Source organism: Nycticebus coucang, chromosome 3 (genome assembly GCF_027406575.1).
Source record: "Nycticebus coucang isolate mNycCou1 chromosome 3, mNycCou1.pri, whole genome shotgun sequence".
NCBI lineage: Eukaryota > Metazoa > Chordata > Mammalia > Primates > Lorisidae > Nycticebus > Nycticebus coucang.
The window spans coordinates 133,233,685-133,248,834 of record NC_069782.1 but is presented as its reverse complement, the minus strand read 5'-3'; the positions used below and the strand labels follow the sequence as shown (position 1 = coordinate 133,248,834).

Genomic DNA, 15,150 nt, shown 5'->3' with positions numbered 1-15,150 from the left:
AATAGTGTAGAATGGATAAGCTGTAGTATTGCATAAAATACAATACTATAATGCAAAGAAAAAGAAAGACTGAATGCTTACTATATGCAACAACATGGATGAATCTAGAGATAGAAGGAAACCAAGAGTATGGTGACCTAAAAGCCAAAAAATGAGCTTTTTAAAGGAAAGAATGATCAAGTGTCTCAAATGCTCTTGAGAGGTCAAGTAAGAAAGAAATGTCCACTGAATTTATAGACATGAAGAATCTTAAGACCCTGGCAAGAACTACCAGGGTGGGCAGGCTATCAAGTAAACAATGCAAGAAAATGTCACAGAACTGAAGGATATGAGTCTTTGAATTAAAAGGACTAACAAAGGGTCCAGCAAAAATGAAAGGGGGAAAAAAAGGCCCTACATCAAAGTATAGTACCATGAACAAGAGATAAAAAGAAAATCCGAAAAGCTATTAAGAGAAAAAGATCACAAAGGACCCAGGAAACAAAATAGCATCACACTTTCAAGAGAAACCCTTGAGGCCAAAAAACAATGAATGACCAAAGTCTTAAAAATTCTAACTAAATTTTAAATCTTAAAAATTCTAAGAAAAATTTATTTTTTAACTAGAATTCTATACATCAAGTATGGTGTTATAATAAAAACATATTAAGACAGGCAAAGTTGGGTGGCACCTGTGGCTCAGTGAGTAGGACGCCAGCCCCATATACCGAGGGTGGCGGGTTCAAACTCGGCCCCGGCCAAACTGCAACAACAACAAAAAAAAAAGCTGGGTGTTGTGGCGGGCACCTGCAGTCTCAGCTACTCAGGAGGCTGAGGCAAGAGAATCACCTAAGCCCAAGAGCTGGAAGTTGCTATGAGCTGTGACGCCATGGCACTCTGCCATGGGCAACAAAGTGAGACTCTGTCTCTAAAAAAAAATAAATAAAAATAAAAAAAGACAGGCAATGTCTTCAAAAATATATTTTCCACAGATCCTTTCTCAGAAGGAGAGAAAGGATCTGTGGAAAATACTGGTAGTAGTTATTTACTACCGGTAGTGGCACAGAAAGGATCTGTGCCACCACCGGTAGTAAATAACAAAAATAAGAAGGAAATTCCAATAAGAAAAAAAAGTATTTAAGACACCCTTGGAATAGTTTATGTTCCCAAGACAGTTCAGGAAAAAATTATAACCCGTTCTTTTTTTTTTTCAGGACACACAAAAGATAACCCATTATTGATATACTAAAAAAGATCTAAATAGAGATAAAACATGCAGAGTTGGGAAGATTCCATTTCCATAGAGATGTTAACTTTTCCAGAGCTCATTTATAATTTCAATAAAGTCTTGCCAAAACACATGTGTGTAATTCAACCAAGCTAATTCTAAAATCCAAATAGAAGCCCTAAGGGCCTAAGGGCCAAGAATATAACCAGACAATGTGGAAGAAGAACAAGGGGAACTCTTAATCTAGCAGAAATTCATTTTAATGCTTTCCTAATTAAGACAGTGGGATACCGATACAGGAAAAGACAGATCAATGAAAAGAATACAGAGTGCAAAAACAGACATATGTACATATGTATAATAGGGCACTGAAGAACAGTGAGGAAATATTTTCCTCCCAGTGAATAGTTCTGAGACAACTGGGTATCCATAAGGGGAAAAAAGATGAAACTGGATTCCTATTCTCATACCATTTATAAAAATCTATTCTACGTGGATTATAGACAGGTTAAAAGAAAAATAATAAGGCTTTTAGAATATGGGAGATTAACTTCATGATCACAGGTTAGGAAAGAATGTCTTAAACATAATACAAAGGAATTAAAGTATAAAAGAAAAAACAGGGCAGCGCCTGTGGCTCAGTGAGCAGGGCGCTGGCCCCATATACCGAGGGTGGCGGGTTAAAGCCCAGCCCCAGCCAAACTGCAACAAAAAAAAAATAGCTAGGCGTTGTGGCGGGCGCCTGTAGTCCCAGCTACTCGGGAGGCTGAGGCAGGAGAATCGCCTAAGCCCAGGAGTTGGAGGTTGCTGTGAGCTGTGTGACGCCACGGCACTCTACCAAGGGCAATAAAGTAAAACTCTGTCTCTACAAAAAAAATAAAATAAAATAAAAAGAAAAAACAGATTGGACTATATTAAAAATCAAGAATTCTGGGGCAGCGCCTGTGGCTCAGCGGGTAGGGCGCCGGCCCCATATGCCTAGGGTGGCGGGTTCAAACCCAGCCCCGGCCAAAGAGCAACAAAAAAATAGCCAGGCGTTGTGGCAGGCGCCTGTAGTCCCAGCTACTTGGGAGGCTGAGGCAAGAGAATCGCCTAAGCCCAAGGATTTGGAGGTTGCTGTGAGCTGTGTGACGCCACGGCACTCTACCGAGGGCGATAAAGTGAGACTCTGTCTCTACAAAAAAAAAAAAAAATCAAGAATTCCGTTCATAAAAAGACACTATAGTAAGAATGAAAACACAAGTCACAGAATGAGAATATATTTGCAATAATTACAACCTGCAAATAGTTAAAATCTAAAATACATATATACATATATATACACACACACACATTCTCCACAAATAAACAAAAAAAAGACATCAACAGAAAAATGACAACAGGCCAAGTGTGGTGGCACACATCTGTAATCCCAGTAATTTGGGATGCCAAGGTGATAGGATCACTTGAGGGTAGGAGTTTGAGACATGCTTGGGTAACACAGCAAGACCCCATCTCTACAAAAATTAGCTGGACATGGTGGCACACATCAATAGTCCTAGCTACTCAGGAGGATCACTTGAGCCCAAGAGCTAGAGGATGCAATGAACTAGAATGAAGCCACCGTACTCCAGCCTGGACAACAAAGTGAGACTCTAATGAAAGAACAAAAAAGGAGAAACAAAGAAAAAGGAAGAAAGTGAGTGAGAAGGAAGATGAATAAGAGACTTGAAGACAAAAGAAGAAATCCAAATTACCAATAAAGATACGAAAAGAATTACTTATTAGTAATACAAGAAAGGTGAGTTAAAAATCACAATAAAAATATGTACCATCACACTGTTATAAACTACCCTATAACCCAGCAATTCCACTCCTAGATTAAGTCTTACCAAAAATCTTGCCTACATGCACCAGCAACATGTGTGACAGCCAAAAACTGGAAGCAACTAATATATCTACTAATAGTACCATATGGTAAATAATTGGTGATTATAATTGCACAATGGACTACTCTGCCACAATGAAAGTGAACTAACTACAGCTCTAGGCAGTAACAAAGATGAATCTCACAAACATAATGCTGATTTTGAAAGAGGCAGGACACTACAGAATACACTCAATACAATTCCATTCATATAAAGTTCAAATGCATACAAAACTAAATTTACAATGTTTAGGGATACAAACCTAGATAGTTAACTTTAATGAAGAAAAGCAAATAAATAATAACTTAAAGACAGGATAATGGTTTCCTTTAGGGAGAGAAAAAGGACAAAAACCAAAAAGGAAGCAGGAGAAATTCCAGGGTTTGGGCAGAATTCCTAGACCCTGACTGTTGTTCATAAGAATTCACATGATTTTTTGCTAAATGTACATATGTTTCTGTACTTTACAATACAAAGACTGTATATTTCACCATTTTTAAAAAAGGTACACACCCATTAGTGGTCCTAAAAAAAATCACTTCCATCCAGCACATAAGCAAGTTCAACTGATTTGATAAATAAAATAGCTTTCTAAAAATGTAATCCAATTCATAATTTTATGTCATGCTTTCTTTTGTTAAAAATAATAGAAATTCAGAAATAAATTGTGAAGGGTACTACATATCTTCACATATAAGTCAAAAAACCCTTGTACTATGTTTTTGTGGGTTTTTTTGAGACAGTCTTATTTTGTCGCCCTCAGTAGAGTGCCATGGTGTCATGGCTCACAGCAACCTCAAACTCTTGGGTTCAAGTGATTCTCTTGCCTCAACCTCCCCAGTAGCTGGGACTACAAGCGCAGCCCACAAAGCCCGGCTATTTTTAGAGATGAGGCCTCAGCTGGTCTCCGCCTGTGAGCTAAGGCAATCCACCTGCCTTGGCCTCCCAGAGTGCTAGGGTTACAGGCGTAAGCCATGGCGCCCGGCCATACTTTGTATTTTTAGAAGAGGACTGGGCGAGGTGGCTCATGCCTGTACTTGGGAGGCTGAGACGGGTGGATTGCCTGAGCTCACAAGTTTGAGACCAGCCTGAGCAAGAGCGAGATCTCATCCGAGTGTTGTGGCAGGCATCTGTAGTCCCAGCTACTTGAGAGGCTGAGGCAAGAGAACCCCTTCAGCCCAAGAGTGTGAGGTTGGGTTTGGTGCCCTTAGCTCAGTGAGTAGGGCACCAGCCACATAAACTGAGGATGGAGGGTTCGAGACTGGCCCGGGTCTGCTAAACAACAATGACAACTGCAACCCAAAAAAAAAAAAAAAAATAGCCGGGTGTTGTGGCAGGTGCCTGTAGTCCCACCTACTTGGGAGGTTGAGGCAAAAGAATCACTTGAGCCCAAGAGTTTGAGGTTGCTGTGAGCTGCGGGCATGCTACCGAAAGTGACATAGTGAGACTCTGTCTCCAAAGAAAAAAAAAGAGAGAGAGTGAGTTTGACGTTGCTAAGACGCCATGGCACTCTACCAAGGATAACCAAATGAGACTCTGTCTCAAAACTATATATATTTTTTTCCATCAGGCAAATTTAAGGTGTTTTACTTTATTGCCAGAATTAACAGTATAACATAAATTTTCAAATTAAAACTATTCTGGTGTTAACTCTGGTTAAAACTCTCAAAAAAAAAAAAAGAAAGAAAGAAAGAGAAGAAAATACCTTTAAAGTAGTGAAGATTTTTCAGGCAAGGAAGTAACATTTCAGAGCTATATAGTGCTGGACCAAATGGAAGGAATACAACTATATGATGACAAAATGATTCAAATAGAATAAATATATAACATGATTACCGACAGGCTGAGCATCCCAAACTGGAAAATCCAAAATGCGCCAAAATCTGAAACTTTTTGAGTGCTGACATGATGCTCAAAGGAAACACTCATTGAAGCATTCCAAATTTCAGATGTTCAGACGCTCAACCAGTAAATATAACACAAATATCCCCAAATCCAAAACACTTTTGTTCCCAAGATTTCTGGATAAGGGATACTCAACATTTACAATGTAATCTCGGTAACAGTTACCAATTTCCGTATTTTTAATATGGAAATTTTCAATATGGAAATTCAAATGATTGTTAGAATCAGTTTATAAACAACTGTCTACTATATACCATTACATACAATGTTAAGGTTTGACAGCTTCCCCCCCCCAAATAGAAGGAAGTTTATAAATTCTCAATTTCTAGGGAATCTTGAAAAACAAAAACTTTTAGGAAAAGAGGCCAAAAAGGGTCAGACAAGTTTTAATTTGAAATTTTCCTTTAAAAAAAAAAAAGAGAAAATTGGGCGGCACCTGTGGCTCAGTGAGTAGGGCGCCGGCCCCATATACCAAGGGTGGTGGGTTCAAACCCGGCCCCAGCCAAACTGCAACAAAAAGTAGCTGGGTGTTGTGGTGGGTGCCTGTGGTACCAGCTACTTGGGAGACTGAGGCAAGAGAATCACCTAAGCCCAGGAGTTGGAGGTTGCTGTGAGCTGTGACGCCACAGCACTCTACCGAGGTTGACAAAGTGAAACTCTGTCTCTAAATAAATAAATAAATAAAAGAAAATTTATATAACTCTTGCTGAAACCCACACTCTACCCTCCACGCAGCAGTTTGGGGGAGTTAGAAGTATATAATGAAAGGAAAAAGATGCAAAGAACCCCCTGCAAATTTCATTCTAAAATACAGTCATCAAGCCTACAGTAATTAACCTTGACATAGTCTCATTATGTTCAACTACAAAGAGAAAGTCCCTTATTTTTCAGAAAAATTTAAATTAATGTCTCACTATAGGAAAGTATGTTACTTTTTAGAGGCTCTCACAAAAGAATTAAATGGTACTGGGCGGCACCTGTAGCTAAGTGGGTAGGGTGCTGGCCACATGTGTTGCTAGGGCTGGTGGGTTCAAACCCAGCCTGGGCCTGCTAAAACAAAAAAATAGTCAAGTGTTGTGGCAGGTGCCTGTAGTCCCAGCTACTGGCAAAGACGACGCAAGAGAATCGCTGGAGCCCAAGAGTTCGAGGTTGCTGTGAGCTGTGACACTACAGCACTCTACTGAGGGCAACAAAGTGAGACTCTGTCTCAATTAAAAAATAATAATAACAAAATAATAATAATAATAATAACAATTAAACAGTACTTTAACATTAGTATCTCCACACAATCTGCCTGTATCAGAAACCAAGAAAATGGTTTATGATATTCTTGGTTCCTTTTCCTGTCTCATCCCTTAAACTGCTATAAGGTCTCAGTGTAATAATGTAATAGTGATCACTACCATTTACTTAGCCTTTTCCATGTGCCTTATATTCATTATCTCCTTTAGTACTCACACACTGAGGAATAGACCTTAGTGATGAAGAAAGGCAAAAAACGAGTAAGTAACCTGCCCAAGGTCACACGCCACTTATGAGCAACGCAGCAGAGATACAGTCCAATTCCAGAGCCAGTACTCTTAATGCTAAGCTCTTTACATTCAATAAAACAACACATTAACACCATGAAAACTGCCCATGATCAATCTCCTACCAACTTCTAACTACAAGATTCTGAATGCCTTAAGAATTTATTTTTTGCCTTTCCTGGCTAATTGCATACTCAAGAATTTTAATGGGGATCAAAAAATCAAAACAAACTTTTAGGGAAATCCATGATATTACAGCTAAGAAAATGGAGGTTCAGAGAGGCTAAAGGTTTTGTCTAGGACCACAAAGTTAGTTTGTGACAGCTAGCACTAAAACACTAGTTTTGATTCCCAGGAGTCATCTTACCACTGAAGCCCTTCCTACTCACATCTTACATAACTCTTGCTGAAACCCACACTCTACCCTCCACGCAAACATTTAAGTTTACTTTTCCAACTTTCACAGCATGCAATACGTTCAATAGCATTCATATGTAGGTAAAATACATTTTTTCATTTCAACAAATAAACTATGTGCTAAGGTATGGATAATCCCAAATGTGTATCATAATTTGGGCCCCTAATTTTATTATAGAAACATAAACACATTAACTATAATAAATGACAAGTGCTATAGTAGCCCTGTGAACAATGTATTTTGAAAGCACACAGAAAGGAATGGATATTTGCCTGTGTAAAAGATGAAGACTAGGGTTTTGACAAGATGCATTCCAGGTAGGGGAAAGACCGTAATAGTGCTTAGAAAGTAGGAAAATGCTATCATTTCTACCAATGGATGTTAACATAAAAAAAAAAAAATACTAAATAGGGGTCAAAAGACCTGAGTTCAAGTTTAAGTTGTGACTTGTGTGTGAGCAATTTCTAGGTTTCAGCTTTCTCCTCTGTGAAATGTAGATACTACCTACCTCATAGGATTTATTTATGAGAGGGCCAAATTAGTTGCAAATACTTAAAAACTGCAACGTCCTGTATAAACATAAGTTACTTATTTTTGTTTTCACCTCTAGGCAACCCTGTGGGCCCTGCCCCTAAACTGTGTCTCATAAAAAACCTCACCCTTCAGTATGAAAATATTCCAATGACATCACTGATGTGCTCCTTAGGAGATAGTAAATAGTTAACATGAACGCCTTCAGGTTGAAATGCCATACTCTTTCCACTGAAATAAATAAATGTGTGTATATGTGTGGTGTTTGTATATTTTATTTCTTAAGCGCCAATACTGACTTCTAGTCAATGCTTACTGCTATATTCACTATTACCACATGTAGGTTTTCTTCTGGAAATTTTCTATCAGAAATCCTACTCCATTTTATAGTACATTGCCAAGGAGTCAACTCAAGAATAGACCACAAGCAGCAATCACTCTGCTCTGATCCCAAGAAAGTGGTTATGCATTAGCTATAGATAAGCCAAACATACGCCCTGGACTCTAAAAACGGAACTGTTAGTACAAGCATGCTTGCGAATGCAGGTTACTGGACAACCATAAATCCACTGAAAAGTGTAATGAGTTTCTGATTTTCTCATTTCCTTTGAAATTCAGCAGACTGTGTAACCCTGGCTCCCTTTAGCAATCACTCTTTAAACTACACCCAGGCCCTTTTTTGTTCAACCGTAAACCTTACTTCTTAGCTACTCCTTAGATGATAAGCTACACAAGTTTCAATGTGCCACTGTAAAGTCCAAAGAAGGGACAAGAGGCAGGAAAGGAACAAGGTGAGCGAGACGTCCTCTTGCCACTCCAGACCAGTGGCCGTTTTATCTTAGCACAACTTCCCGTTTTCTTCTTACCTTGTACACTTTCCCAAAGGCTCCGTCCCCTAATTCTCCTATTATCTCCCAAAACTCTTCGGGGTTCAAGTCCCTCTTCACATGTTCGTACTGCTTCTTCTTCTTCTCGCTCCCCAACTTGAAGATCTTACGGAAATTGAAGAAGGACATTTTTCCTCCCAACACAGAGTTCCTTGCACTTTAACGGCTAAAAACAATAAAAGGCAAAGTTTCTCCTCCTTCCTCTATGCGCGAGCCCGGAGGGCGGCGGCCGGCGCGGGGTCTCCCGGATCCCACAGGTCCGACCGGGCTGTCCCCGGAGAAGGCGGGGCGGCGACTCGGGCTCCTGCCCACGGTGGGGGGACTGCGCGGGCGGCCCCTCCGCCGAGCCCGGCCCGCGGGCCGCGCGGGTGGGCACCTCGCCCCTGGCCCACCCTTTAGGGGCGGCACCTGCCCGGTCGCCCTTCCCCACCCGGCCTGGCCCAAGGGGTCCGAGCTGTCCGGACGCCCGAGTCGCGGCGGCTTAGGCCCGTGGCACGGCGAGTCTCCAGGGGCGGCGGCCACTCCGGGCGACGGAAGCGACCAGCGGCCGCTGAGATGGGCAGTCAAAAAGCTGCGCCCTCCCGCCTCGGACCGCGAGCCTGGGGTCTCCTCCGTAGCCGTCCGCTCCCGCGGCGCGAGGCCCGCGCGTTCCCTCGGCTCCGGGGCGCCGCTGCCGCCTCGGCCTGGCTCCCTCCCCAGCCCACACAGCCTCGGCTCAGAGCGCGCGCCGACGCCGACTCCGGAGCGCGCCCGCTCGGTAACGCGCCCTGCCCACCGCGCGCTCGCGCGGGGGCGTCACCTCTGGCCCCGCGCACGCGCGTTGGATCCCGCGGGCTGGCGGCCCAAAAGGGATAACTCGCGCTTGGCTCTGGATGTGTGTGGACGCTTGTGCTCTTCGATCCCGGGCAATTGTTTCCCACTTGCCTTCCAAGTCCCAAATCCTGTCAGTTCACTGCCTTAGTGGAGCGGCCCCTGTCGGCACGACCCTGTTGACTGTGCTGGTGGATGTTGCCTCCATTCTGCATCGGGAAAAAATTGTAAAGAGTGAAAGGTGAGCTGTCCGGGTTGGGGCCAAAAGTGGACTTTTTTCCGCTCTCAAAAGCACCCAAACACAGCACAATGAGAGGGGAGTTTGGAGGCTGTGAGCTTCGGCTTCGGGTTTCCAGCTCTGAGATCTTGGGCCCGTAACCTCCCCGAGCCTCAGTTTCCTCACTGTGAAATGAAGATCCTAATAGTACCCCCCACCCCCGAAGTTGTAGCAAGCAGTAAATGAGGCTGCGAACGCTCAATCTTAGTTCTCACTGCTGCAAGTGCGCAGGTAAGATAGACACAGGTAAAAATTATTTAAACCCACTTCTCAAGCTATGACCGTGACACTCCCTTGAGGGTGACCTAACTTAGCCACCTCCACAGCTGTAAACTTAGTGCCACCCTTTGTGACTCCACCTGAACTAAGTAAGCCTTACTTAGTAAGGCCTTCGCTTCCTGGTCTGCCTTTGGCCCCCTTGGGCCGCACTGCCTGGTGGGGCAGTGTGGGCATGGGCTGGAATAGGTCAACTGACCTATCTTCCCACCTCCACCAGGGCAGAGCCCTTTCCGGGCAGCGGCTCCTTGTTCTTCTTGACCTCCAAGTACCTGGTAGCATTCCTGACAGTATAGTAGGCGGGCAGATCTAGTGAATGAATGAATGGAGGTTCATGTAATGCCCGCCTGTAATGTCGACCCTTTCCGGACGATTTTGCCTTCCAATCCCAAAATGGTTAAACAGAACCCCTCTTCCAGGACGAGGCTTAAAATTATTTGACTTCCAAAGATACTACTATCTTTTAAGCGTTATTGAGGTATACTGATATAAAATGAACTGCACTTTTGTATGTTTTGGCAAATATAAAACAATGCCACAATTAATCTATTTTTAATTCTTGTAATTTGTGGAGGAAATGATGACATGCACAAAGAAGAAAATAGTACTGTAATGCTACCATCCAGACATCATCACTGGTAAGATTTTATTGTTTCCAAACAGGATTTTTTTGGCTATACATTAACTTTTTTAATGTAGATGAGATTACACAACATATAAAGGTTTGGGGTAGCACGCCTGTAGCTTAGTGGGTAGGGCACCGGCCACATACACCCAGGCTGGCTAAACAACATGACAACTGCAACAAAAAAATAGCTGGGCGTTGTGGCGGGTGCCTGTAATCCCAGCTACTCAAAAAAAAAAAAAAAAAATTTGGATCCTGCATTTTTCATATTTCAGTACTATTGGTAATTGTTCTCTTCTATCATGAGATATTTAGACTATAATATTTCTATTTTATTTTATTTTTTCTTTTTTTTTTTGAGACAGAGTCTCACTGTGTCACCCTCAGTAGAGTTCCGTGGCGTTACAGCTCACAGCAACTTCAAACTCTTGGGCTCACTCATTCTCTTGCCTCAGCCTCCCAAAGTAGCTGAGACTACAGGCACCTAACACAATACCAGGCTATTTTTAGAGACGAGGTCTTACTCTGGCTCAAAGCCAGTCTCAAGAACCTGAGAGATCAGGCAATCCACCCGCCTTGGCCTCCCAAGTGCTAGGATTACAGGCATGAGCCACTGCCCCCAGCCTTTAATTTTTTTTTAAAGCAATCCTTTGGAGAAATATTTCTTTCTTTTTTTTTTTTTTGAGGCAGAGTCTTATTATGTCTCCCTCGGTAGAGTGCTGTGGCATCATATCTCACAGCAACCTCAAACTCTTGAGATTAAGTCATTCTCTTGCCTCAGCCTACCAAGTAACTGGGACTATAGGCACATGTCACAACGGCCAGCTATTTTTCGGTTGCAGTTGTCATTGTTGAGTTTAGCTGGCCCCAGCCCAGCTGGAACGCGCCAGCCTCAGTGTATCTGGCCTGTGCTATACCCACTGAGCTACGAGCACTGCACAAATTTCTATTTTAAATAAAATATGGATAAATATCTGTGTACACAAATCCTTTTTCACATATTTGATTGTTTTCTCAGAATAAATTACTAGAAGTAGATTTTGGCCAATGGGTATATGTCTGTTTCCTTTTTTGTTGTTCTGTTCAAAAAAGAAAAGGTCTTTCCTATTTTCTCAAATTAAAATATAGTATATTCTTGTAAACAATTCAAATAATACAGAAATTACAAATTAGGAAGCTGTCTTTAATTCTCCCCTATGTCTTCTCTCTATTCAAATTTACCCCCAACCTAACCACTGTTAAAAGTCAATTACATGATGATGGATATGTTTATGGCGTAGATGGTGGTGATGTAAACTTGTCTCCAAACCCATTGTGTTGTATACATTAAATATGAACAGCTTTTTGTATGTCAATCATACTTCAATAAAATAGTTTTCAAGAAATCACTAGCAGGCTGGACACAGTGGCTCACACCTGTAATCCTAGTACTCTGGGAGGCTGAGGTGGATGGATTGCCTGAGCTCAGGAGCTGGAGACTAGCCTGAGCAAGAGTGAGACCCTAGGGCGGCACCTGTGGCTCAGTCGGTAGGGCACCAGCCCCATATACCGAGGGTGGCAGGTTCAAACCCAGCCCCGGCCAAACTGCAACCAAAAAAAAAAATAGCTGGGCGTTGTGGCAGGCGCCTGTAGTCCTAGCTGCTCGGGAGGCTGAGGCAAGAGAGTCGTTTAAGCCCAGGAGTTGGAGGTTACTGTGAGCTGTGTGATGCCATGGCACTCTACCCAGGGCCATAAAGTGAGACTCTGTCTCTACAAAAAAAAAAAAAAGAGTGAGACCCTGTCTTTAAAAAATAACCAAGTAGGGCGGCGCCTGTGGCTCAGTCGGTAAGGCGCCAGTCCCATATACCGAGGGTGGCGGGTTCAAACCCGGCCCCGGCCAAACTGCAACCAAAAAATAGCCGGGCGTTGTGGCGGGCGCCTGTAGTCCCAGCTACTCGGGAGGCTGAGGCAAGAGAATCGCTTAAGCCCAGGAATTGGAGGTTGCTGTGAGCTGTGTGAGGCCATGGCACTCTACTGAGGGCCATAAAGTGAGACTCTGTCTCTACAAAAAAAAAAATAAATAAATAACCAAGTATTGTGGTGGGTGCCTGTAGTCCCAGCTACTTAGGAGGCTGAGACAAGAGAATCCCTTCAGCCCAAGAGTTTGAAGTTGCTGTGAGCTATGATGCCACAGTGGCGACAAAGTGAAACATAGTGAGACTCTGTTTGAAAAAAAAAAAGAAAGAAAGAAATCACTAGCAAAGAAGTTAAAGTTAAGACACCATTAAGAAATAGAAATATTGGGCGGTGCCCATAGCTCCGTGGGTAGGGCACTGGCCCCATGTACCAAGGGTGGCAGGTTTGAACCCGGCTCCCACCAAACTGCAACAACAAAAAAAAGAAACGGAAATATTCTGGCTCAGTGCCTGTAGTTCAGTGGTTATGGCGCCAGCTACGTACACCAAGGGTGGCAGTACCCTGGGCCACCTAAACATCTGCAACCAAAAAAAATAGCCAGGAGTTGTGGCAGGCACCTATAGTTCCAGCTACTTGGGAGTCTGAGGCAAAAGAATCACTTAAGCCCATGAGTTGGAGGTTGCTGTGTGCTGTGACGCCATGGCACTCTACCGAGGGCGACATAATGAGACTATCTCAAAAAAAAAATAGAAATATTTTTGTAGAATTTGTTATATATTATAGAGAAAAGAAATGAATCTCTTATGAAAGATTTTCCTTTTAATAAAATAATATACATGTTTCAAAAAAGTTAAGCCAATGAGCATGAGGGAATTTGCAGGGGGGAGGTAATAAAAAAGTTCTGTAACTGGATTATAGTGATGGTTGTACATTTACAGTGGGTGAATTATATGGCATGTAAGTTTCTAAAGTTTGGTATATATTTTTTTCCATGTGTAACTTCTTTTAAATACAAAAACAGTATCATCTGATACATGGAACATTGATATCTTTCCATGCCAGCACAAATAGATCTGTCTCACCCTTTTAAATAACTGCATGGAGTTCTGTCTGTACCATAGTTTACTTAAGCATTTCTCTATTGATAGACATTTAGGTGGTTTCCAATTTTTTGTCATCATAAACAATACCACAGTGAGCATGTGTATACAAGCATCTTTGTGTATTTATCTTATTATATTTCTTTAAGATACAATTCAAGAAGTAGAATTAATGAATCAAAGACTATATTAAGTATTTTTACCTGTGTTGCCAAATTGGCCTTTAGAAAGGTTAGTTGTACCAATTTGTACTCCTATCAACAATGTGTGAGAATGCCAATTTCACTACACCCTCAACAGGAGCAGCTATTACCCATCTTTTTAATCTTTGCCAAGCTGATAGTCCCAAAATAACCTGACATTTCAGTTTAGTGTTCTCTGATTATTAGTAACATACCACCTTTCCTTATCTGTCTTGTATATTGACCACTTTGGTTTCTTATTTTATGAATCACCGAATAATAACAAATGATATTGTTAGTATGCTATAAATGATATGATTAACATACTTTGGTGAAATTATCATGGAGTTAATAATAACTTAATGCATTTTCACCATGAAGTTATGGCCAAAGAAATTATATGATAATACTATGATGTCATTTATGCAGATTCAGATTTTCTCAGTAAATGCCATGATATATGGATGTTTGTGTTATTTATAAATCATAATTTGGCTTCCCTGAACTTTTAGACCTTTACAAGTAAAGTTTAACCAGTGACCATATATTCATTTAATACACACTTTTTGGCTCCGCGCAGCTTACAAACAGTTTAAGACGTCCTCATTAGACAGCTTGGTGAGGGGAGTACTGTCTTTCTTAATAACGATGAGGATAGGCTCGGCATCCTTAGCACAGTGGTTATGGCACCGGCCACGTGCACTGAGGCTGGCAGGTTCCAACCCAGCCTGAGCCAACTAAACAACAATGACAACTGCAACAACAGCAACAAAAAAAAATAGCCAGGCGTTGTGGTCCTGTGGTCCCAGCTGTTTGGGAGGCTGAGGCAAGAGAATCGCTTAAGCCCAAGAGTTGGAGGTTGCTGTGCGCTTTGATGCTACAGCACTCTGAGGACAACATGATGAGACTCTGTCTCAAAAAAAAAAAAAAAAAAAAAAATGAGGGTATCATTTAAAATTGGTAATTTAGTATGTATTGCATGCTTGCTACACACCAAGCACAGTGCTAAGTGGTTTACACACATCATTTAAACTTCATACCAACCCTATGAGATAGGTACTATAAAAATCCCTCTGTATCATAAAAGAGAAGAAAACTGAAGCAGAGAATTAAATAACTAACTTGGCATGGCTTCACAGATAATAATGGTAGATTTGCGATTGAATCCAGATCTTTGTAAACCTAACGGCCTGGTATTTAACAACTCCACTAATGCTCTCTCCCTCAGCTTGTGTAACAGCCGGCTCACAGGGAGGAGATGGTTACCACTGCTGTCTTTCTCCTTCGCTTGCTTGACTTGAAACTGCTCTACTCACCGTCTCCACTTCGTTAGTGCCCAAGCATGTATATATGTGAGTGTGTATATGTGTTTATATGTGAATATGTGTGCAGATGTTTGTGTTTGTGTGTGAGCATGCCCGTATGTTTTGTATAAATGTATGTACATATATGAATATATGTACAGCTGTGTCTGTTTATGAGCATGTATATATCTGTGTATGTAGGTGAGGTGTGTGTATGTTTCTCTCTCTAGACCAGTGATTTTCAACTGGTGTGCTACAGCACACTAGTGTGCTGAGACAGGATCTTAGGTGTGCCG

At 41.9% G+C, this 15,150-nt stretch overlaps 2 protein-coding genes across 3 annotated transcripts in view; one reads left to right on the top strand and one right to left on the bottom strand.

Annotated features, from left to right (window-relative positions):
* Positions 1-9,083, bottom strand: part of SLK (STE20 like kinase) — a 79,469-nt gene extending 70,386 nt beyond the window's left edge. For both annotated transcript variants that reach the window (XM_053583153.1, XM_053583154.1), the window contains exon 1: positions 8,364-9,083. In XM_053583153.1, the coding sequence (XP_053439128.1) occupies positions 8,364-8,513 (150 nt within the window). In that variant the 5' untranslated portion in view covers positions 8,514-9,083. The remainder of the gene's footprint in view (positions 1-8,363) is intronic.
* Positions 9,084-9,281: 198 nt separating this feature from the next.
* Positions 9,282-15,150, top strand: part of STN1 (STN1 subunit of CST complex) — a 102,656-nt gene continuing 96,787 nt past the window's right edge. The window contains exon 1 of the mRNA XM_053583158.1: positions 9,282-9,435. The gene's annotated coding sequence lies outside the window, so the exon portion shown is untranslated. The remainder of the gene's footprint in view (positions 9,436-15,150) is intronic.